The sequence below is a fragment of the Carettochelys insculpta genome, chromosome 3 (genome assembly GCF_033958435.1).
Source record: "Carettochelys insculpta isolate YL-2023 chromosome 3, ASM3395843v1, whole genome shotgun sequence".
Lineage (NCBI taxonomy): Eukaryota > Metazoa > Chordata > Testudines > Carettochelyidae > Carettochelys > Carettochelys insculpta.
The window spans coordinates 63,248,000-63,271,974 of NC_134139.1; the positions used below are offsets into that span (position 1 = coordinate 63,248,000).

At 42.1% G+C, this 23,975-nt stretch overlaps 1 protein-coding gene across 4 annotated transcripts in view; it reads right to left on the minus strand.

Moving 5' to 3' along the window:
* Positions 1-23,975, minus strand: part of RPS6KC1 (ribosomal protein S6 kinase C1) — a 127,247-nt gene that overhangs the window by 100,386 nt on the left and 2,886 nt on the right. For 2 of the 4 annotated variants that reach the window (XM_074989988.1, XM_074989987.1), the window contains exons 2-5: positions 22,024-22,133; positions 19,299-19,350; positions 17,611-17,646; positions 5,821-5,941 (exon numbers count right to left, since the gene is read on the minus strand). In XM_074989988.1, the coding sequence (XP_074846089.1) occupies positions 5,821-5,941; positions 17,611-17,646; positions 19,299-19,350; positions 22,024-22,133 (319 nt within the window). The remainder of the gene's footprint in view (positions 1-5,820; positions 5,942-17,610; positions 17,647-19,298; positions 19,351-22,023; positions 22,134-23,975) is intronic. The other 2 variants (XM_074989990.1, XM_074989991.1) reach the window with 2 other exon arrangements.

The following is a 23,975-nucleotide window of genomic DNA, read 5'->3' on the forward strand; positions in this document are numbered from 1 at the left end:
CAAGTTTAAAAACGAAAAGATAAAAGGGGACAGAAGTTAAGGGAAACAGAGAAGAATAAAAGATGATGAGAGGAGCAAGAGATCACAGAACAAATTCAAGAAAAGTTATCTCCACAGTAGCATGGGAAAAGAATACAGCCCCCAAGAACACTGAAGATGACTGTAGAACCCACACAGGAAAAAGAACCACATTTAAGTTAGGGCCATCCAAAAAAATAAAAATCCAGGCATAAGTGTCAAAGCTTTTTTTAACCCCAGCGGTCAAAGTAGGATTTTTTTTTCAGTGAACATTCAAGTGAACAGTTTCTACCTGGTAGTGGGGCGGGGGAGGGACCAAAAAAAAAAGCCCCTCCTTCCCTCTTCCTTACCTCCCCTCAAAAAGCCAGGATCAATATCTAGGCTCAAAACAGTGTCTGGGGTGGGGCATACATTAATTTTTCTAAACTAACAAGGAGAGACTATGGGGTATCTCACCTCAGGAAATTGTAGTGACTGAAACAGCAAAAAAATCTTTCAAGTCAAAGCTATAAATACAACAACTCAAAAAGACATGCTGTAAAGGTGTCAAAGAGGCATTAGGTTGGAACCTATAACATCCACAAAATGCACGCTGCAGATTTGAACTGCTCCATTAAGAGGTTAGTTGTTGCAATTCTTTTTAACTCTTTAATTCATGCTGTCTCAGTAGGGCAACTAGCAGCCACAATATACAGAGGTAAGGAGTAGAAAATGACAGATTGTATTGGCTTGGCTGTGCATTACATACAAGTGCAGGGACTGGTGTTAAAGCCAGGTCACTGACTGACTGATCATACTGATGGCTTCCATTTCCTCCACTCCCGCCCCTCATATTCTCAAGTGGGCAGTCTTGTACTGTCCCTATATTTTGATCTGTCTCTCACTTCTCAACCATTAAAAGCCAGATTTTCAAAGCCATGTAGATGCCCACCTGAATATTTAAAACATCTAACATCCCAATCTAATCTACTTTGGCACTTTTAAAAATCCACTAGCTCCTGATCCGATACAGATCTTTAGGTACCTAATTACCTTTGAAAAATCTGGCCTTAAGTGCATTCAAACAGATTTCTTGCATGCAGCCTTCTTATGCTAAAATTGACACTGTCACCTTCACTTCTCTGCAACTCTTGCACAAACCAAACCTGTAGACTCTTCAGGTCTACGGCCAGACCCTCTGTTTTCTTTCAATGCTACATAATGAGAGTAATACCCTTCTTGCACAACTGTGTTAACAGCTGTGCATAAAGATTACAAGAGGGCAAAACTAATACCTCAAATTTATGTTCCACAGTTGTGCAGGAATCAAAAGGAATCTCCGCAGCCAAACTGAGAATGGTTATTTCCTAGAAACATACTATAATACCTTAACAATAACAGCCCCATGACAAGTCAAGTAAGTTTTAACAGCTGGTTTTGTTATCCGCACTTTAAATTCCCATGGTCCATGCCAATGCGCTTTTTCCTGTGAGTGGGGGAAGGCGAAATTTCAGTTGAAATACAGGAAAGCAATATGAAATTTTCCCTTACTGATTTCACTTCTGATGTGCCCAGCACAATTGCACCAGAGTAGAAGATATACACACTAGAGCTTTTCATTTACAAAAGTTGTAAACAAACATTCCAGTTCTGCATATTTCTCAACTATTTATTCCACTAAACATGAAACTGTATGACAGTTCTTCCATTTCCACACATTTGTTGATACCTCAGAGTGTTTTCTTCAACTCTTTAAGGACTACAACCTGAGACTCCGCACAAGTGTAATATTTTCTGTACAGAAAATAAGAGCAGCTATAGCAACTGATAAAACTCATTACCTGCATCATCTGCTATTTTTTGATCAAAAAAGATAATTTTTTAAAAATGTACACACACACACACCCCGCACACCTTTAAGAAGTCAGCAGCTAATGGCAATGCTAATAAACAACCAATTCAGAGGCTACCACAAAGGGAACAAAAATCACCTGATGGAAGAATACAGCAAAGCACTAATTGCTAACGTAGAGTTAAGGGGAAAGAAATTAACAATACACAGGGGACTAATCTTGCAGTTCAAAATAAAACACTACTCATGAAAATACAATTTTTATATGTAACAGCTCAAAAGAGACTTTAAAATATACCAGCATTTCACTTAGTCCTCCACTAAACAAGCAGCCACAACCGATCTTCTGAAGAAAGAGCCTCTGAATAATTTTAAGAAATGTCTCAACTAGAATAAAAGGCAACTTCATCCATTTTTATTCTTTTTTGGTTTCCAAGGACATAAGTTATTTTATCTTACATTACCTCTCTTATCCTATGTTTTTCTGTTGCTCTTATTGCACATGTGATTTTTAAAAGGCCTCTTTGTACAAGAATAACTACACCGAATACTTTTGTAGATTCCCTCCCCTTACTCTCTATACTGTAGTCACTTTTGTTTGTATAAAACAATAGAATAAGGGCATCTTTCAGAAGAGAGATTACACCCACAATTCTACTCCAGCTCACGGGGCTTCAGCAAGACTGATTAGCCTCAAACTTGAGATTTCTATCCATTTTAGTTACCTTTAAGAATCTCTCTCAAGAACCCTTAGTTTCTTTTTTGGGCATCTCAGCCTATACTGCTATATATTGGCATCTCTTCTATCCACTCCTAGAGCATCTCTTTATTTTCATTTTAAATCTTGGACAGAAAGTATCAGCTTTGTAGCAGCTTGGTCCATGATCATGCTGCTCTGTAAATTAGACAGAAAAATCAACTCAAAACTATATTGATAATATATTTGCTACTTAACTATGGAGTTTACAAGTGCTGACATGGCACCGATATTCACTCAGATCTGATATCACAGACAAGCAAAATAAAAAACATTGAAACCGATTCAGCCTCTGATTTGGAAGAGAGCCAAAGCTCTCTATGTACTTCAGGGTGCTCTATGCAGACATTCATAAAATCCACATCACAAGTCAATTTTCTTGCAATCACTTACATGTTTCATGTCTACTGTTAATTAGCGGGGTGAACACTATTTTGTATTAAATACAATTAAAGTTACGTTATACTCTTCATTGTAAGACCCTGATTTCATTCATTTATAAAAATATTTAACTATTCAGGTTGACTTTTTCCAAGCTGGACATCTGCCTCAAAATTAGTTTTATTTGGAAAGCTTTTCTGAACCATTCTCTGACTAAGACTGGTGCTCTATGGGACAAAAATTGTAGTATATTATTATGTAATTTATGTATATTAGAATGCATGGAGCAAGCTGATCAAATTAAGACTTAACAGCAAACTTAATTCTGGTATTTCCAAACTTAAGTGCTTGATTTTGCTACCTTAGCCTTCTTTTAACACATATTTCTGTGTGCAACAGTAATTAGAGAGAGAGAAAATGCACAATCTTGAAAAGACAAAAAGGTTATGAATGTGGTGGTTCTGCCAAGGGACACACAATAAAGCCCAATTCTGTAGTCATTGTGACTATCACAACATTACAGAGAGTCATTCCTGAATAGCTTATTCCGGAGTTACTATTCCAAAAATAAGATATCCCGGAATAATGTATCTCCAGTACAGGGAAGCTCCAAAATAAGCAAAACTTATTCCAAAATAATGTGTCCACACACAATAGAGCCTATTTCACATGAAAGACCCTAAAAGCACTGCTTCCAGGGACTCGAAGCCAAAATACTATGTATACACAGCAGCTTTATTTCAAAACAGCCCCTCTATTCCCTGTCTACACAGACCCTATTTTGAACTATTTCAAAATAGGCGCTATTCCTCATTCAGTGAGGTTTACCAAATTCAAAATAAGGTGTCCACCATTTTGAAATTCTTTCAAAATAGAGCTGCATTATGCAGGCACTTACAAAGTTATTTTGAAATAGTGGTCATTATTTCAAAATAGCTTTGCTCTGTAAACACACCCTGTGGCTACGGTTACACTGACCCAAACCACCAGCAGCAGTATGCAAATGGGTGGTCTCAAAAATGCAAAATTTATGCTCATATGCATATTCATTCATCAGCAGACGCTGCCGGCGACACAAAAAAAGCTGTGTGAATGTGGTTGTGCTGGCAAAACCACACCTTTGTTGGCAGCCTCTGGTGCCTGGAAAAAGCAGGTCTTTCCCCACAAAAGTTTATGCTCCAAAGCATCTGTTAGTCTGTAAGGTACCACAGGACTTCTTATCATCTTATCTTAGTACAACTATGGGAAAAAGAAGCAGTTTAACCTTAAATCAAGTGTTCTGGGGCACAACCTATGAAGCCTATTCTTCCTTTCATGTTTTAAAGGTAATAGGAGTTGTGTGTACTTATTAAGAGTTAAGAGGTATGTTTTTAGTATTCTCTATGAAAAACCTACAGTAGGCTTAAAAATACAAGCACTTCTACCCTAAAGGCTTGTCTATGCTGGGGGTTATTTTTCTTCTTTCAAACAAACAAACCCCCCCCTACCCAAAGCATTCTAACACCTAAGCAGCATAATTCAAGATGAGGGATTTTCCCTTGAAATAATTGCTCCAGCTTCACAACCAACATTTGCCAACCTCTCTTCACTGTCCAAGGTCAAAAAGTAATGTGTGTGTGTGTGTGTGTGTGTGTGTGAACAAAGCACACCTATTAATCGGTGCGTTTTGCATGAGAACACTGTTTCGCAGCATGAATGCTGTTTTTAGACATTTCTTATTTAGACATTAGAAGAACAATAATAATGTTAAATAAAATACACCAAAAACAAAAAAGTAACAAACAAAAAAAATATCCACCACCCTTCAGTATAGACAAAGCCTCAGGAAGACAGACAGGAAAAACCCATTTCTACTCAAAACACAGCACATTGATCCATTACAAAATCTGATCATTACAATTCTGGGGGGAGTAACAGTTTTCCAGCTTCTTTGGATTTATCATAAACATACAGTTATTTCAATAAAACATCCAACACCTGGAATTGTTCCGCTTTATTAGAAGCTCATTTATTTTCACTTTTAAAACTGAATCACCAATGTCAAAAGTTAATATTTCTTTGGTACCTCTTACAAAAATAGTTTTTCAAAGAAACAAACAAAGGAACAGTTTCTATTTAATAACTCACATTTTCGGTAGCTCTTCCTCTTTTCACTTTCATTACTAAGGACAATAATATAGGGCAAAAATCTAGGTTCCTTAGTGCTATTTAGTTCTGGCTACTTATTCATCACCTTAAATAATAATCTTCTGATGCAATATTGTAAATATAACTAGTCAAAAAACAAATTAGATAAAACTGGAAATTACCATAAAAAAGGTAGATTTGATTTCCTAAAAGACAAACATCCTTTCTTTTGCTAAATATTTACTAATATTAGAAGAACTGTAAAGTTACAACCACTTTTTGGTGGAAGAACAAATGTATAATTATTTTGTTTTGTAGCTGACAGTATAAAAAAGTATCCACCACACAGCTAACATTATAGACTGCAAAGTGCTCAGAACAGGGACTCTGTTTTCAGACCTGTGGAATGCAACATGCATCCAAAACACATCCTTCTTTAACTGAAAGCTAACAAGTGGATACAATCTAAGTTTGTCTAGATAGCTTTAGAACAAATCAACTTTTAAATCATAGAACTGTGATCCATATATGTATCATTAGGATCCTCATAAGACAAAAAGGGTTGACTATTAAAACCAAAATACATTTCAGCCGTAGCCTCTACAAAGCTGTGGTTGACAACTCCAGAATGAGACATATTTATGACTCATTAGCTACCATCAAACAATTCCATTCAGGTAATGCAAAAAAAAGAAGGTATGCTTACCAAATACAATTGCTTTGGCGAAAGGCGGAAATAATTCTGAATGCCTGTATATGTTTTTATGAATTTGCCAGAGATCTTTGTGTAGCTTCTTAAAGTCACTGTATCTCTTCCAAACGACTATCTGAAGCAGAAAGGGAGGGGAAAAGCATAAATGTGTTTAATAGCTCCACTGGAGTACACGTGGCTGAAAGCAAGAGCATTTTATCGTAAAGCACCGTGTCATCCAAAAAGGGTTGCCAAAAAGCTTTAAAAAAATTCAAGGGGATGAACAGGTTCTAAAATCAGTACTGATAGTGGTTTCCTTGAACAGATAATTTAGCAAGTTTCTTCACCGAAGAAAAGAAAAATAAGCAGTAAGACCTCTGTGGTACAATTTGTAGATTGTTCCACTTTACTCCCAAGTGCTCACTACAAACTTTCTGCCTTAACATAGATGTCTTATTACTCCTCCCTTAAAAGTATTTGCTTCTTGCACAGAATTTTTTGTAAAATGGACAGTTCCTTGATCTGACATATGACACATCAACCGAGAGAGTTTGCCACGGTACTGTTACAAGGGATTATATGGTCTGTTTTCCTTGCCTCTCTATATTCTAAGAATCAGTGATTATCCACATATGCATAAACACACTTTCTGGTAACAGGCAGGACATGCTTTCCCTGTATCTGATCTCAAATGCATTTTTCCAAGGAAATATGAAGATTACCTATTAACAATGTTCCCTGTAAGCTGAGTGCTTGGATGGCTGCCCGGGAGAGATTCGGGTGAAATGTGAAAGTATCAAATTTAAGGGCCTATTTTGGTCACACAAATCAAACGAGATGTATATTAAGATAGCAAGATTCAGATCTAGTCAAAAGTTTGTTTTCCGTCTCCTCTCCCCAGTACAATTCAATACCTACTTCTTAGACTGCCTTTCAAAAGGGAGCGTTGAAAAATGCTCTTTCAAAGCGGAGAATCTACACACAGGCCGGGGCTGGTCCCGCCAACAAACACCATGTGGCACATCGAAAGAGGCCATGCAGGACGTCGAAAGAGAGCGTCTACACTTACCAGTGGCCTCTTTCGAAAGAAAGGGCCAGGAAACGCTGCAGACGGGGTCACAGGGCAGCCAAGCCCTTCCAGGGCCATAGCAAGCCACTCCTTTAAAGGGCACCTCCCAAACACACACAGCCTGCACAGCACGAGGCCTGCAGAGCTGCCACAAGCCCTGTAGAGACAGTGCCTGCACAAAAGACCATGGACCAATGGCAGCTGGAAACCCTGCTGGCTCCCACCAGCAGAGCAGGCACCCTGCTAGCTGCTGCACCACTGGCAACCCAGCAGCTCCTGGCAGGAGACCCCCCACCCCAAAAGAAAGGGACGCCCCAGATCGTTGGGCCCTCCTGCCCACCCCTCTCCCCCCCAGTGTGTTCCGCTGGCTCGGGAGCCACCTCACCAGCTCCGAGTGGTGGGAGGAATTGGTCCTGGGGGAGTGGGATGATGACCAGTGGCTCCGGAACTTCTGGATTCAGTGGCAGACTTTCCTGGAGCTCTGCCAGTGGCTGTCCCCTGCCCAAGACACCAGAACACCTGGATGTAGCGCGCCCTCCCCGCCAAGGTCAGGGATGGCTGCTTGGCTGATGCCCGGCTGGAGGTGCAGGATGGGGGATCTGTTACTAGGTCCCCCTCCTTGCTGGAGCAGTCTGCTGCCGCGCCTGGCTCCATCTGCAGCCCTGGTGGTGCAGGGCTGGCCGATGGTCCTGGCTCTGGCTCCGTGTCTGGCCAGGGCTCCTCGGACGGAGTGTCCCGGATGGCAGGTGGGGAGGAGATGTCCTGGGGGCACAGGATGCTCCTGAGCTCCCTATTTTAGGGGCAAGGGGCAAGCGGCAAGCGGCAGGGGTGGCCCCCAACAGGCTGGCCGAGTCCCAAACCCAGGCGTAACCCAGCTGCAACTCCTTGACCTTGCTTCTCACTTGGTCCAGCGTGAGGGCTGGGTGACCACAGGTGGTCAGGCCCTCTGCCAGCTGGGCAAAGGCAGCTGCATTCTGCCGCTTGCTCCCCATCACCCGGTGCACCTTCTTCTCGTGCCACAGCCCTAGCAGGTCCTGGAGCTATTAGCCAGGATGGACAGAAATGGTATCCCCAGTCTGTTTGTCAGAGGCTGGAAATGGATGACAGGCAGGGATCACTTGATGACCTGTCCTGTTTACTCCCTTTGGGGCATCTGTTATTGGCCACAGTTGGAAGACAGGATACTGGGCTAGATAGATGTTTGATCTAATCCAGTATGGCCATCATATTATTCTTATGTAAAAAAATAACTGTCCTCTAGCAGCTGTCCCACAATGCCAGACACTGACTTCACTGGTTGCAATCATAAATGCCATTGCCCAGCATGAGAGAGAGACTGGAAGCCATCCACACATTTTAAGACCCCATGAATTTTTGAAATGCCTTTTCCTGGCTGTTCTGCTCTGTGTCCTCGGCAAGCTGATCTCCACTGCTTCATGCAACTGCCCAGGTGAAGCTTCCAGACACAAACTCCAGATGCTCTCCAACCAGAAGCAGACAAGAGATATTGGAACTGATAAATGGTATTGATGTATGTTTTATCTGCAGCTGCTGCAGGCCTGAGGCATTCGCCCTCCATACTCATGGAATGCCTCAGCCAGATAAGTAAGAAGGAGAGAGGATGTGGGATGACATCTTCAGCAACATGCTGTAAGCCAGTTCTATATGTGACCATGAGAAGAGGGCCCAGAGGATGTGTATTGGACACTACATAGAAAAGGAAAGACTGGATCAAAAGACGGGCAGAAAAAAGAGAGCGAGATGTACCGCAATGTAATGGGGCTTCTCAGAAACAAAACCACTAATGCTGCAAGCTTATGGACCTACAGGTTCAAAAGTCACAGGTTTACCTCCCTTTGCAGGCCATGGAGAACTCTATTATAGCACAGGATTACTGCAGTGTTTTCATTACTCAATAACCTTCCACTGTATGGAAAACAATTTCTATTTATTAGTTCCCAATATATGCTGCAGCATGCCTAGCAATACTGAAAGCACCATATCAACATACAGTAAACAACACACAATTCCTAATAAATCCTAGCACACCAGGGCCTGGTAAAGCACAGTACTCCAAAATTCATTACTGTGACTTACTGTTAAAACAGTCTTCCAAAGCTTCTCTAAGCCACACATATCATTGTTGAGTGTTCAAACTCAGCAGATGGATTGTAAGTCACCATTCTCCATTCTGGCAGCAGCTTTTCCCCCTTTTCTTCACAGATATTTAGCAGGACATCACAAGCAGTTATAACCACTGGAATTTTTTTCACTGAGGTCCAATCTTATGAGTAGACAGTAGTAGCATCCCTTCAATTTATATAAAGCGCGTGGGCAATGAGCAACCCCCTCTCCCTACTATACAAAGCCCCACTCCTCCATGGCCATATGAGTATATGCCAGTTTCAGGAGGGAGAGGAAGCCAAGGTAGGGCCTCAGGGCACAGCATGAACGGAGTCAAAGCCCTGAGTTTGGGAAGGCTTAGCAGGCTTTCCCTAGACTATGATACCTGCCACTCCTGCACATTCAACTGTTTTCTCCACCTCTCAGCAGATAGTTCAGTCTTTCCTAGGTGCGATTGAGGTGGCTGGTATACAGCTTCAAGAGCCGGAGGAAAAAGGGGTTGACTGGATCCTCAAGGATCACTGATGACATTCCATCATTGCCAACAGTAACATACCAATTCAGAAAGAAAGTCCTTACTTGGGACTTCTCAGAAAGCTACAAGCATCATGCACCTTCTGTGCCCAGCTAGCACTGATGCTTACATAACCATAAATAGTTCTCTCTGTTGAGGTGCTCTGTAGCAAGATTACCTGGTGCCACAGCTTGGCACCACTACCACAGTTTAGTAATCCCCTTGCTGCAAATCAGTCTTCTCTAGGGTCTGCACATCAGGAGACAATTTATGGCCCTGCATGCTTACGTGACAACTGCCCCTGAAAGCCAATTTTCCAACTATGAATTAATTTCCAACTGAGCAGTAGCAATCCCGTGTTGCTAACTTCCTGTGTGACTGACACTTACTTCACCACAGTAAATGCAGCTCTCCTGTTAGTGTCTCACCTCTTATAATTCAGCATTGTGGTCCTGTGCATTTGAAAGCTCTGCAGCTATTGGTCATCAAGCCAAGCCTGCATTACAATTTAATTCCAACAGTCCACCATTGGCAGATGCTCTCTGAATACTGCCATCGACCCTGAATTCCCACAGCAATGTCCTCCAAGAAATCATCACGTCTCATGCTTATTCAGTTTTTTTTTTATAGCTTTGCAAATAAGAAAGCATCATGCTTCTGGTTCTTGCTACACTTTTGACAATAGTGCAGAACTGTGCAGGCTCCATGCTTTGACATCTCATGCAGAACAGCAGGGACAGCTGGCCATGTGGGTATGTACTTTTTTTTCTTTTTTTTTTTTTTTTTAAAAAAGGTACAGAAAATATGGGTCACAGAAGACATTATGGGACGGATAAAGTGTAGTTGTAGCTGTGTTAGTCCCAGGTTATGAAAGAGACAAGCTGAAAAAGTGGCCCAGTAAAAGACATTACCTCGCCCACCTTCTCTAGTTATGCGGTGGGAACTGTTGCAGGAAGCTTGCTCCTTCCTCCCTGCTATCCTGTGTGACTCATTTCTGCTCCATCATACATTGCCAGCACTTCCTGAAAGAAGACTGATGTGCTGAACACTAGGAAACACACCCATGGTGCACAGCACTGTGCACTGATACAAGCATCCCAGTGAGTGCACGCCGCACCAACACAGGAGCTAAGAATGCCAGTGCACAAGTGAAGGACCCTCCATCTGTAGGAACCTCTGACTGATACTGGGAGGATCCTTTGTGCTGCAATCTGGCTCTAGAGGCTACAAACTCCCATGATACTTTGGGAAGGAAAGTAGGGCTTTTTGGCAAGGCTAGGGGAAGAAGGGGGTGGTCTTCCTGAGTTTGGACAGTTAAGGCTGATCAAACGGACTACTTCAGGGCAGCTGTGGAGTTTTCTCCCAGCCAGGAACTGCTTTAGGGAGCTACAGCCTGATAAGAAGAGAACCTGCAGGGAAGGAACTTTATCTGTGTCTGTTAAAGTGCTGCAGAGGCCAGCTCCAGGTCAGAGGGGCTGGTCAGCTTAATGCTTTGCCTGACCTGATACACAGAACCCTCGCCAAACAGTCTGCAATCCAGTGGAACAGCCAGGGGCCAAAGCAAGCAACTGTAACTTTGGTAACTACAGACTGTACACGCAGGGGCCGCACCGGGGGGGGAATAACTTGAAGGCAGTGTACATGCTAGTCATATGTTTATTTTATTCACGTGCCATCTGTAATCTGTCTCTTTAGAATTAACACACACCTTCACTTAACAACTTAATTTGGTCTATTAGCTATATACTATTTATAATTGCAGTTTGGGAGTTAGACCCAGATTATAACAGGAATAAATATTCCTGGAGGTTTCCAAAAGCGCACCATTAAGTGTGTGCAGGGGTCAGCCAGGTGGAGGCACCACCACTTTACACACCTTTAGAAATCAGGGGTGGAAAGGGGATTCCCAGCTATCCAACGTCACCACTGGGACACACAGGATCTTCTTTAATATCAAACCCATCAGGCACACAAGTGAGTGTTGCCTGCTCCTGAGTAAACCAGGGAGGAAAGAAAAGGGGTTACACAAGCAATTTGGTGTCCTTATACCAAACTTGTGCCAGCAAGAAAGTCAATATAAAGTAAGCACAGTGTTTGTAGTCATCAGGTCCCAGGAGCCTCTACAGTTTCCCAAGGGAGAGAGTTCACTGGCCTACATTCTCAGAAGTGGTAACTATGAATGCCTCAGTTTGTGTGTATCCAATCCAATAAACCAGAAAGGAGTCATTTTCTGATGAGCATGATTAATACACTACATATATGTAATCCCAGAGGAACCAAAGAAAACTGTTCAAGCGAATGAAAAGCCCATGATTAAGTTACGGGAATGTTGGCACTTTGATAGTATAATTAAGTATTACAGAATCAAAAAAAAAGCACAAGATCCAGTTTCATGCTAACAAAAGATTGTTTTTCACTGATGCAAGTGATCTCATGCTAGCCAAAAGGAGAGCACTACTCTATCTAGAACACCTAGCAAAGCAAAGGAGTCAAGGTTACCCGGTCATCCCCCGACAAGCTCAGGGAAACGACGCCTCTCAAAGATGCTGCCTCAGCAAAGCTAACAAGGTTTGCATTCTGGTTATGCTGGAGATGAATCAGATTTGGAGGAAGGAAGACAAAATGCAATCTGAGGACTAGAGAAGTGCAGTAAAGGGTACTTCTCTAGTGATAGTGTGTTTATTGTCATTTATCCTTAAAAATCTAATGCTTTCAAGCCTAGCTTAACAATTAATATATTCAATGTCCTCATACACGCACTGAATGGAAAAAAAATATTTCCTCCAATAAGAAAATTGCTGCTTGAAAATTTAGAATCAAAATCCAGTGATCTAGACTTCTGATTTAGGCTGATTACAGAAGGAACTAAAATAATGAATGGCAAAACCAGGCATGGTTTGATTTAAGATTATTTACTTTGTGTGTTTTGACATGTAATATTGATCACTTGTGTTTTTATGGTTTATAAAGCTTTAATTTTTTTTATTCTTTATGTCTACTTTCATTAAATAACTGTCGATACTCTCTCATAATTTCTGCAAATTTAAGAATGGGGGGAAAAAAAAAGCTTGTTTTAAGCGTCTGTTGAAAATTATGTAAAAAAATTAAATCTAATTCTATAAAGCCTAATTCGTTCTGATGCAACAGGCCAACTGTCAGTGTTAGACTAATTGAAGCACAACATGTTGAACCTCCTAGTCCAGCACAACCTGACCAGTGCTAAACAAGAGACTTTTCTGGACCACCAACACTTCCACTGCTTCCTGGGCTCTTAGAAAACATTTAGGGGTAAATTACAGCTAAACAACAGCACAGAACTCTCAGAGCCAGGACTGGTGGCTGTAAATAAACTTTATGGAACTAGCACGCACCCATGATAAGTGGTTATCTGGCTAACTAAAATCATGCTGGATTATGGATGTTGCCAGATGAGTAAGTGTTGGACAAGAAAGGTTCAGTCTGTAGTAACAGTTTTTCCACTCGTCCTTTCCTCAATAAATATTGGTTTCTCCACCCTGGGTCAGACATGACACACTCACAGTTGCCGTTACTCCTTTATTCCTTCTGCACACACAGCTTTACCTCATTATGTCCCATCTCCTCCTCTTTCTCCCTACAGTAGTATTTGGTAGTACATTCAGATGGTAATTTGGTAAAGGGTTACATCCAGAAGGGCTCTTAAAAAGGGGAAATGGAAGGCTACAGTAGATGGCCCAAGTACAACAGTAGCTGCAGCAATGTTAAGTAACGTTAATGTTGTAAATGAAGAAACAGGTTCTCCAGCAGCTGAGCTGTAACTAAATTCCTGTTCTCTAGTCTCCCATAAAAACAATTTGCTTACTATTTTACGTTGGTATCTTATGCAGGGGGACACAAATATTGTAATAAAAAACAATTACCTTATCACACTTGTGGTTAATCTAAACATAATGGTACATCCATATGTGGGGATTTTACCTGCTACTTCAATTTTAGCTAAAGATCTCACAGAAGATTCATCATTGGCTTTCAGTCAGGAAAGTACAGTCCTATGTTCAAAGTTTCATGTATAGAAAAAAATATAACTAAAGGAGCCAATGTTTCTTTTGCATGAATAGCTGAATTTGACATCTTTCAATATACAGCATGCCACAATATACTTGAACCTCTTTAATCCAGCAACCCTGGAAGGCTGCAGTACTCTGGAATTTTTTTGAAGAATGCTGGGAGCAGACATGTCCTACTATGGCCAAGAACAGGACAGCAGTATACACTGCTGAAACCAAAACTTCGGTATACATGAAAACCGAAGTTTTCATCAAACCGACAACTACAAGGTGACATCTGTGGGTGGTACTAACTTGCTTGTTTAAGGGCATAAAGATTCATTTCAGAGGAAGAATCTTTGGCCAACCTAGGAAAAGTCCTATCACTGACTGAGCTGTTTTCATTGGCAGAGGTCTACATGTCTTAGTATCCTTGTAGTATCTGCCAGGTGCTATTACTGGGCTGCATGGAAAAAACCCAGCCTGGTGCCCTCATCCCTGAATGGATCTTGTGGCAACTGTGTGGTTCACTCGAGGTCTGCCAGGCTGCGCTGTCTGTGCCAGACTGCAGCAGCACATAGAGGAAACATACATGCAGCCAAACATCTGTCAATATCTCACTACACTTATTCAGCAACATACTAGGAACCCTAAAGTCCAGCAGACACCTCAGTCTGGTCTCTTTAATACATTTATATCCCATGGGATCAACTTTGAATATGATTTCCTGACAAACACGACTTCATTCCTTGGATATATGCGGGAAGAGGATCCTTCAGCCACAATTCAGAGCAAGTTTACACTACAGCGGAAGGTCAAATTAAGGTATACAATTCCAGCTACGTTAATTATGTAGCTTGAGTTGATGCCCCTTAATTCAGACTTCCACTCTGTCTCCACTAAGGGAAGTCAACAGGACTGTTCACTTATGCATTACGAGGGGCAGGAATACCGGCGCCAACATGAGGGTCTTGTAAGTTCAATTTAGCGTATCTCTATCAGGCGCACTATATCAAACTCCAGAAGATCGACCATGGCAGGGTCCATTTTCCCAGTCATTAAGATGCATCCATGACAGACTTTCCCCTCTGTGGGATGTATTCTAGATGGCATTCTTCTTCTTTATTTAAAAGAAAATTTTTAGATGTTGGCCTGAGACAGTACCTCACCATACCCACCTACTGTGAGGAAAACGCACCATGTATCCATGCACTTCATTGGAGCTGGGCAACCATGAACAAGTTCATGATGATTCATGAGAATTTCATATTTCTTTGGCTAACTCAAAAGAGTGAAAATCCCCCAAGGTTATAGTCACAGGTCAAGGCAACAATTAAATAAACTAGACAATGAAGGTGTTATACTTTCAAAACCATTTGTAAACTAGAATCATGAAATATTCTGAGAGAGATGTTTTTCTGATGAATGGCTCAGCAACAGTTGTTGTAATCCAGTTTTTCACAACAAAATGAAGATTAAGTTATTGGCAGACTATGTTCATTAACAGGTTCAACTCAGGAGTCTCTTTATAGCTTGATGTTCACATTTTCCAAACTGCAAAAATAGATGTATAAGGCTAGGTCTACACGAGACATATTTCAAGCAAAACTGGGTTATTGTCGGGGGGGAAAAAAAAAAACAAAAAACACATGGAGCATCTACATGCAAAATGTGCTTTCGACAGTCTGTGACAAAACTTGGCACATCCACTGGCAGCATTATACCTCTCCACGTTCAGGTATAACGCCTTTATCAACAGTATCCTGTCGACAAAAACAGCCATGTAGATGCTCTGGGCCCCTTTGTTGACAGACAGGGCTTCCAATTCACTGGGCAGCCTGGTTTGCAGAGCTCCCAGTCAGCTGTTCTGTCAAGAGAGGGCTGGGCAGTATAGTTGCTTTCTGTTGACAGGGAGGATTGCTCTTTTGATCTGCTTTTACGTGTAGATGCAACCTGTCAACAGAAGTTTTGCCAGAAACCCCTTCCAACAGTCACTTCTGTCGACGGATGCTTCTAGTGTAGACGTAGCATAATAGACTTTAACTTTAATATGGTGTTTTAGATTTCAAAAGGAGTTCATCGAACAAGTGCTCAGTTTTTCCAAGTACTGGTATTTTAAATAAGTGGGCAATGGAGTTGTATTAGCCAACTCTCACCTCTGTGAAGTCATTAATAAATAGCATGTCTCTGACCACACAAGGTCATTTGGCAGTGGCAGCCACTTATGAGTTCTCCTTAACTGTGTTAAGAAGTTGTACCAGAAGTTTGGCAACAATAAAGCTTGTCAGACATTGCAGAATGTAAGTCAGATCACTCTAGGTTTGGGGAAGGAGATATGTTTTCCATTTATGTAATGAAAAAGCTACCAGAGTGTCCATGCTAGTAGTCCATCCAAAACCTAAAGAATCAATTTGATTTCTACTTCAAAAACAAAACCAGCATAAAAGGCATATTTCCCCATCACACTTACAGCATGTGCTTCATGCAGGGGATGCAGTCTAGAGGGGATACACCGGGGTCATGAATGGTCATGTACGGCCCACCCCTCCGACTGGCCTGCTGAGAGCAGGAAGGGGAAAGGGGCTTGGTCCTTCTCTCCCTACATCTCCCCCTCAGAAAACGTGCTACTCTCCTTGGCAGCTAGCTCTCTCAGCCCATCCCCAGCAGCAAGGTCTGGATGGGAAGCAGTCTGCTGCTCCCCCAGCTCGAGGGACAGGAGCCTAGCGAGCTGTAAACATGCCGACGAGAGGCCACCAGCTCACCCGTCTGCTATCCCTGGCCCGAGTGAGCCAAATAATGCCAGAGTAGGGGAACTCTGGCTTGCTCGGCCCCTGCCCCCACCAGCAGGGACTGGGTCCCACTCCCCAGCCAGCGGCCAGGGAGTGTTCAAACATTCCGGGGAAGGGCAGGAAGAGAGGCTGAGAACCATCTCCACATGTATGACGGAGGTGAGGAGAGCACAGCAGCCACTGACCGAGCACAGGAGAGGCACATGACATCTTGGAAGGCGTTTCCCAGCTCAAGGAGACACGCACACTAGATCTCGTCAAGCTAGCATGGTAAAAAGCTGAGCGCATCTGAGACAATACAGCTGTAAGGAGAGACTAGGCATCCCCATCCAAAGACTCAAAGCGTTTATAAGCACAGCTAGCCTCTCCCACCACTCACCCTACCCTGCCTACAGTCTATTTTTAGCATGCTTGTTCAATGAGAGCTAGCATGAGTGTTTCTCGTTGACCTGAGAATCATACGTCCAGCTCGAAATACAGAAACATCCTAAAAGACAGCTACGTGCCATATTCCGTATACAGTAGGACCTCTCTTTAAGGCCATGCAAAGGAAGCCAAAGAGTCAGCAATGAAATAGATTTTAATTCTCTCTCGTCTCTCAATGTAGAGAGTTTAAGGAACCTTAGAGCAATGTGCTCTCCCTCTACCACCCTCATCCTCTTCTATTTACCCTATTCACCTGACAGGCAGGCAGACAGCAATAATGCAGGCTTTACTGTCCCTTATTACTTGAAGGGCTTGTCTATGCTACCTCCCTACTTCGAAGGGAGGATGGTAAGTGGGTGTTGGGAGTTTATTAAACTCCCAACACCCACTCACCATCCTCCCTTCGAAGTAGGGAGGTAGTGTAGACACAGCCAAAGAGTGAAAAGAACACTTGCAGCTGAGCCCTACACTAGGATGGTGAATTTCTCTCTAATTTTAGCAATAAGGGTTAAAGGAAAGCTGAATTTCCAACTTCACTCATGAGACAGGAGCTGCAAAGTTTGCAAAGCAGTTTTATCATGAAAGAATACTTTACTACCTAAAATTTTGTTTGTGGTTACAATTGGTGATTTCTCACCCTCTTTTCCCCCTCCTGCTTCACTGATGGCAAAGTTGCAATATGCTACCTTACCTATTCAATTCTGAATTATTAAAAATAAAGACAGATGGACACAAAGAAAGTTTGCTCTGTTTCCATGACCAAAAAACCACAGGCAATACTAAATTAAGTGAAATATTTAAAAAGTTAGTAATGAGAACATGAACAGAAGTATTTTCACAAGTATAAATGTGTGTTACCTCCTGGACATCCTCTGGATTTCTTCTTGAAACAATCTGAAGAACAAAACAAACAAAAACCTAATCAGTGTCTGAATTTTAGTCTGCAGAGTTAAGTGGAACATTTGCATTCTGCTGCTGATAGAAAGAAACCATATAGAAGGTGCAGTGATTTTCTTTTCTTTTTCAATTTGCATTCAGCAGATTTAAGTTAGTTTAGTGACATTCTACCTACCAAAATACAAAATAGAACAAAAAGGCAAAAGTATTTAGTAACAAAGCTAAGTACTATATTAGAAATAGTAGCAAATAAATCACACAATTTTATGAGAACTTTATGCCGTCTTCTTGGGGCCACATCCCCAAACAAGTTTCCTATTAGGACCACTGAGAACTGGCTCACATATGGACCATATTCCCACCTATTCTTCCAATTCTTTCCTGAAGGAATCATTATTAGAAGCAGAGAAAAGTCATATTAATGTAATAGCTATGGCTTAGTTACAGCTACCCATTTTAAATCCAAACTGCACACAACCTCACCCTGGGTAGGCTAGAACAAAATCTTCCCATGCTACCCAGAGTCCCCACTGCTCAGTTCACTGCAGATCTATTTGCATTTTGATATTGTCCTCATGTACACTGGCTCCCTATCACAGGTTGGTATTTCCTGCACATTTTATCACAGCTGACTTTCAGAGATGGGGGGGGACCCCACACATGACAGCAAAATAGCTTCGCTGTCTTTAAAGAATATACTATATTGACAGAATTGGCCTGAACTCAAGGTGAACAAAGCAAAGCAGCTGCCTTGGGCCCCATGCCTTCAGGGCCCTGCACGCCAATTCAAAACAGGATCCACCACACACTGCCCGGACCCTGCTGTCAGTGTGCCACCTTGGGCCCCACCCATGTTCCCAGTCCCTCTGAAACACCCTACCTCTGCAGTGGGCTTAGAAAAAGCAATAACATCCATTGCTTGACGACTGAGGGCTTGTCTACACATGTGCAAACCAAAGAGTTAGCTTTAATTCATACCATAAGTCAGTGTGTGGACAACTCAATTCCAAATAAGACTGTACATGTACTGACATGCACCAAGATAATTAAAAGGTGTGGGTCAAAGCAGAATTTGGTTTGTGTGTGTAAGACAAGCCCTGAACTGCCGTGTTGTTTCTGAGGTAAAAGTACCCTACACAGCAGAAATGCGGACCATGAATCACCTGAAAACTTCTCCTCTGAGCTACCTAGAGCACGGATGTCCAAAATATTAGCCACTCACCACACGTGGCGGATAGGACACCATGATGTCGCGAATGCAGGTCTCGAGCTGCATGCAGCTCTAGGAGACTTTAAATGCTGCTCCTCCCAAAAGCCGCATGCAGGGAATGCTGCCCGCCTGCTCCGTGCAAGCGCCCCACCACTAGGTAAGAGAAGCACACACCAGCGGCAGTGACTCTGGTGAGTTGCTGGCATTGAATTAGTATGGGGCAGGGGCTGGGGAGGCCTGGCTTTGGGCGAGGGCATTTATTTAGCAGGGAGGTAATGTGGCAAATATGGAAAGGCAACACCACAAGTGTGGCGATCTTTGAATGCCTAATAGGCACTGCTGACCTAGAGGTTCCACCATGCTGCAGACAGATGGTTCTCATCTCTCAGCCCTTCCTCCTCACCCCCAGTTTTATTACTTTTACTCTAATTTTCCTTACAGTTTTCCAGGAATCTCTGTGACTTCTTCCTCCATGCTTCCATAACTTCAGCCTATCATTAATTCAAAGTAGTTGGCATAAGAAAACATGGGTTAGCAACCCCACAAATCTCAAGCTGTAGGAAAAAAAAAAAATGAAAAAATTGCACAGGAAAAATCTGAGTGGAATGGTGCAATCAGCATATTTTGTAAATCCTTGATGCAAGCAGCTTTCGTGCACAAAATCAATAGGATGTCCATGGATAGTGCACTTACATATACAAAAGGATCAAGACCTAACTACTACAGTAGATTCTGGAACAAGAATAATAGAAGAGGACTCAGATTTTCCTTTGTTAATTAAGTTGGTCAGAGTATCTTAGGTTTACCACCTACATTGCTGCTAATCAACTTTAAAAATTAGCAGCTTTTTAAAAAAATAATTAAGAAACTAATTTTTAAAGTCTCCCATAACAGAGGTTCCACCGCCCACAACCAGCATTCTCTTGTCTGGCAACATCCAGTGTTACAGGACCACAGAGACACTGGCACCAAGGATGTTCTGACTCCAGCACCAGAGCCACAACACCAATCCAGCTGGGGCTGAAGCCAGTACACCAGAGTCAGGGCCATAGGTGGCAGCCTGGCCAGGGCTAGAATCAGCCTCCACTGGGACAGCAGCCCGGGCTGGGGACAGCAGCCCAGCTACATATGCTATTGGGACCAGCACAAGCCAGGCTGGAAGTAAAGGGGCAGCTGGGATTTGACTTGAGGGTGCGGAGGCAGGTGGACCAGCAGCGTATGGAGGGAGGGGCAGCAGGCCGGAAGGGTACATGGAAACTTCCCTTCATCCAGCAAACTCCCTCATTTAGGAGCAGTCAGGTCCTTAGGGTGCTGGATGAGGAAGGTGCAACCTGTACAATCTTCTTGTGGTACCTAATTTTTGTTCTAATCCTTTCATATCTTTTTCTTGAACTGGACTATTGGAAATGAATACAGAAACTGTAATGCCTCTCTAACTTTGCAGATGCATGTAAAATCTTTCATGGTACAAAAAAGTTTAAATATATTTAAAGTAGAAGGCACATTACACATTCAGTTTCCTCATTGTGTCAACCCTGCTAAAAGCAATTTTTTTTCAGACCTTTAGAAAGGCTTCCTAAAGTTAAACAGCAGTCATGTAGCACTTTAAAAACCTAACAAAAAATTTAGTAGGTGGTGAGCTTTTGTGAGACAGACCCACTTCCTCAGATCTGGAGATATAAAACACTTCCAGTACAGCACTGATGGTTTTATAATACAGAAATCCAAAAATGCAATAAAAACTGGCAAATCAGATAAATAGAACTGAAAAGTCAAGCCCTTAGATACAGTCATGTCTGCTCTGATCCTACTGACAGAAACCAAAAACTTCAAAGTCTCTACCAAGCATTCGTAAAAAACATAAAATTACCCACTGGGGGAAGTCAAAAAAAAGATTGACAGGGCCAGACAAATACCCAGAAGCCAACCACTTCAAGGTAGGCCCAAGAAGGTCAATAACAGAACACCCTTTGTCATTACCTATAGCCCCCCAGCAAAAATCACTGCAGCACATCATCAAAAACCTACAACCTGTACTGGAACATGATGCGACACTCCGAGAGTCCCTAGGTGAGAGGCCTGTTCTCCGCTACAGATGACCACCTAACCTCAGAAAAATTCTCACTAGCAACCGAAAGCCATACCACAGTAATGCTAATCCTGGAACTTTTCCTTGCAACAAATCCCGGTCCCAACTTTGTCTGCATCTTAATTGTGGAGATACCTTCACTTGACCTACCCACGTTAATTACAAGATCAGGGGCTCGTGCTCCTGCACCTCAACCAATGTTATACAAGCCACCATGTGCCAGCAATGTCCATCAGGTATGTATATTGGACAAACTGGAAAAACACTTTGAAGAATAAATGGACACAGAACAGACATTAGGAATCTGAATACACGTACACCTGTCAGTGAGCATTTCAATGGAGTGGGCCATTCTGTTAAAGACATGAGAATATGTCCTACAACAAAGAGAATTTAACAGCAGATTGCAAAGGAAGATGTGTGAACTGGAGATCGTGCTCAAATTAGACACATTGAATCTTAGCCTTAATAGAGATAGCAATTACCTTACGCATTACAAAGACAGCTTCCCTGCCTTTGATATTCATAATGATCTCAGGCAGGACACTTAGTATTTTGTACCCCTCATCCCCAGCCCCCTACAGTTCTATCTATATGATTTGTCAGTTTTTTATTTCAATTTTTTTTAGAGTGCTATATTAAAAAAACATCAGTGCTGTGCTGCAAATGTTATATCTCCAGATCAGAGGAAGTGGATCTGCCCCAGAAAAGCTCATCGCCTAATAAGCTATTTTGTTAGTCTTTAAAGGCTCCATGACTGCTGGTCTGTTTTGTTAGAATACAGACTAACACAGCTACCTCTCTGTTGCTACTTCTCAAATTTAGCTCAACTTAGTATTCAGAAAAGTCTTCGATGCAACCCGTGCATTTGGTTTAGACTTTCAGAGCACTTTCAACATGCAGCTCCCTCAGTCACAAATACTGTAGTGATATTTTAATATTTGACAGTAAAGCTCTTAAACTTCTTAAACCAGTTTTACACATGAAAGAAACCAGATCTTTAGTAGAATGTGCTGAATACCCTAAATAGCTAGTATAAGAGGGGTAGCCAGTATACTGAGAAGGTCAACCTTACTTTTGTCCAGGCAGTCCCCCAAAGCTGCAGGTCACCAGTTCACGGTATGAGTGACACAGCCCCAGCAAGCACTGTGGTAGTGATGTCATATCAACCATGGAGCCAACCAACTGCAGGGATGGGAGGGAGAAAACAAAAAGCGGTGGGGTCAGATAACTACCTAAAATAAAATATTCTTATATACTTCTTTACAGCTTCTTTCAATATTCCCCACTGTGTCAAGTTTTTACTCCTACCCCAGTTATTACATATCTGATTAGAGTATAAGCCCTTAGAGGCAAGAGCTGTGAACGTTTCTGTGTTTGTGAAGTCTGAAGCACGCTGTTTGGGTACAGTGAATCACCTCTGAGCTATTAGACGTTAAAATATTTTAAAGAACTAATATTTGTGGGGCTGAGGAATTAAGAAAAATCTGAATTACACTGATCACCTGCAAACTGCATGACTTTGCCATGTGTCACTTGGAGTAAAAGCTGAGAACCTGCAACTTCAGGGACCTGATAAAATGTTGACATTCCCCATGACTTAAATACAGCTTTCTCTTGGATTTGGAGAATTCAGCACATGTACTACAACCAGGTGGCGCTGTAATTTTACTCAATGTAAGCCAAGCAAAATATAAAAAAATTAGTGAAGAGTAAAATTGAGAGAAATGCAAGATGAGGTTCTGATTTCCTAATTAAAAAGGCATTGCTTTCAGTTCCACTGATGGAATTACACCTCACTATTGACCTCTTGGGCTAAGCCTGTGAGCTGAGATTATCAGGATGAGATGTGGAAACCTAAATGCACTGTCCTATGTGCCTCTGTCCCCCAACAATCTTCTTTAGCACTGGAACCTACAAGTATTTTTCTCACTCACACACACAGCTCTCTCTCTGTCAGAACTTAAAAAGAAAAACAAACTTGGTTTTGTTTCACTTTAATTAGTATTTAAACATCGTATATTACCTTATGACAGTATAATGTATCACATGTAGAACAAAACATTATTCAATTTGTCTGTGATCTTACAATTAATGCACAACACTGCCACAGCAACAAACAGCCTGAGAGCTAAATATACACACACATTCTACAGATAACTTTTGAGTTCCTCCTCTTTATACGAGCAGAGAGTATGGGGACAGCTCACACAGGCAGAAACTTTACTGCAATAGTAGCTGAAAAGATATATTGCTTCAACAACAGTTTGCATTTCTATAATACTTCCTGGGAATCTCTATATGTCCTCCCAAAATTAATCAAGTATACTCATGAGATCCTCCCACCCACTGCCACTTGATTTTATTGCTCCTCCAAGTTCTTTCGTTACAAATGGCAATAAGGCTGCATGGCTTGTCCCAGGGGACCCCAAAGAAACCACTGGAGGAACTAGGAACTGAAACCAGGTCTCCTAATCTCCAGGTTTTGCTTCCAACCCAAAGCCATCCTCCCCTTCATCCAAGGCCAGGTTCAGAAATTAGACCAACCGATACTTCTCAGTGACTAAATAATCATTGGGCCAAAGACAGAGAAAGTGACTGTGCAGAACAGTGTTTACAGCCCTCACCCAATAGGTAAAAGACCTAGAACTCAGCTCCCCTTCTCCAGTCATACTTCTTTACTTATCCACAGCATATTAGCTTCAGCAGACAGAGACTGAAGGAGCCTCATATCAATCTATGCCTTATTTAAGATATAAGAACAGTGTTCTAAAAATGTAGGTAGAATGTTCAAATCCTGTTTCTCATTTTGTCCAAAAGAACAGAATTGAGCCTGCGTCTTCCCCATCCCAGTGCCTCCTCCGGTCAATTGGCGTACAATAAGACAAGAGACCAACTCATTTTGAGAAAAATGCCTTAGTGCTTAAGCCAGTAATGGGCAACCTAGACTAATGACTGGGCTGCAGGAGTGGCCCTCCATCTCGGTGGGCCTCAAGACGGTTATAACCAAGATGACTTCCCAGGATA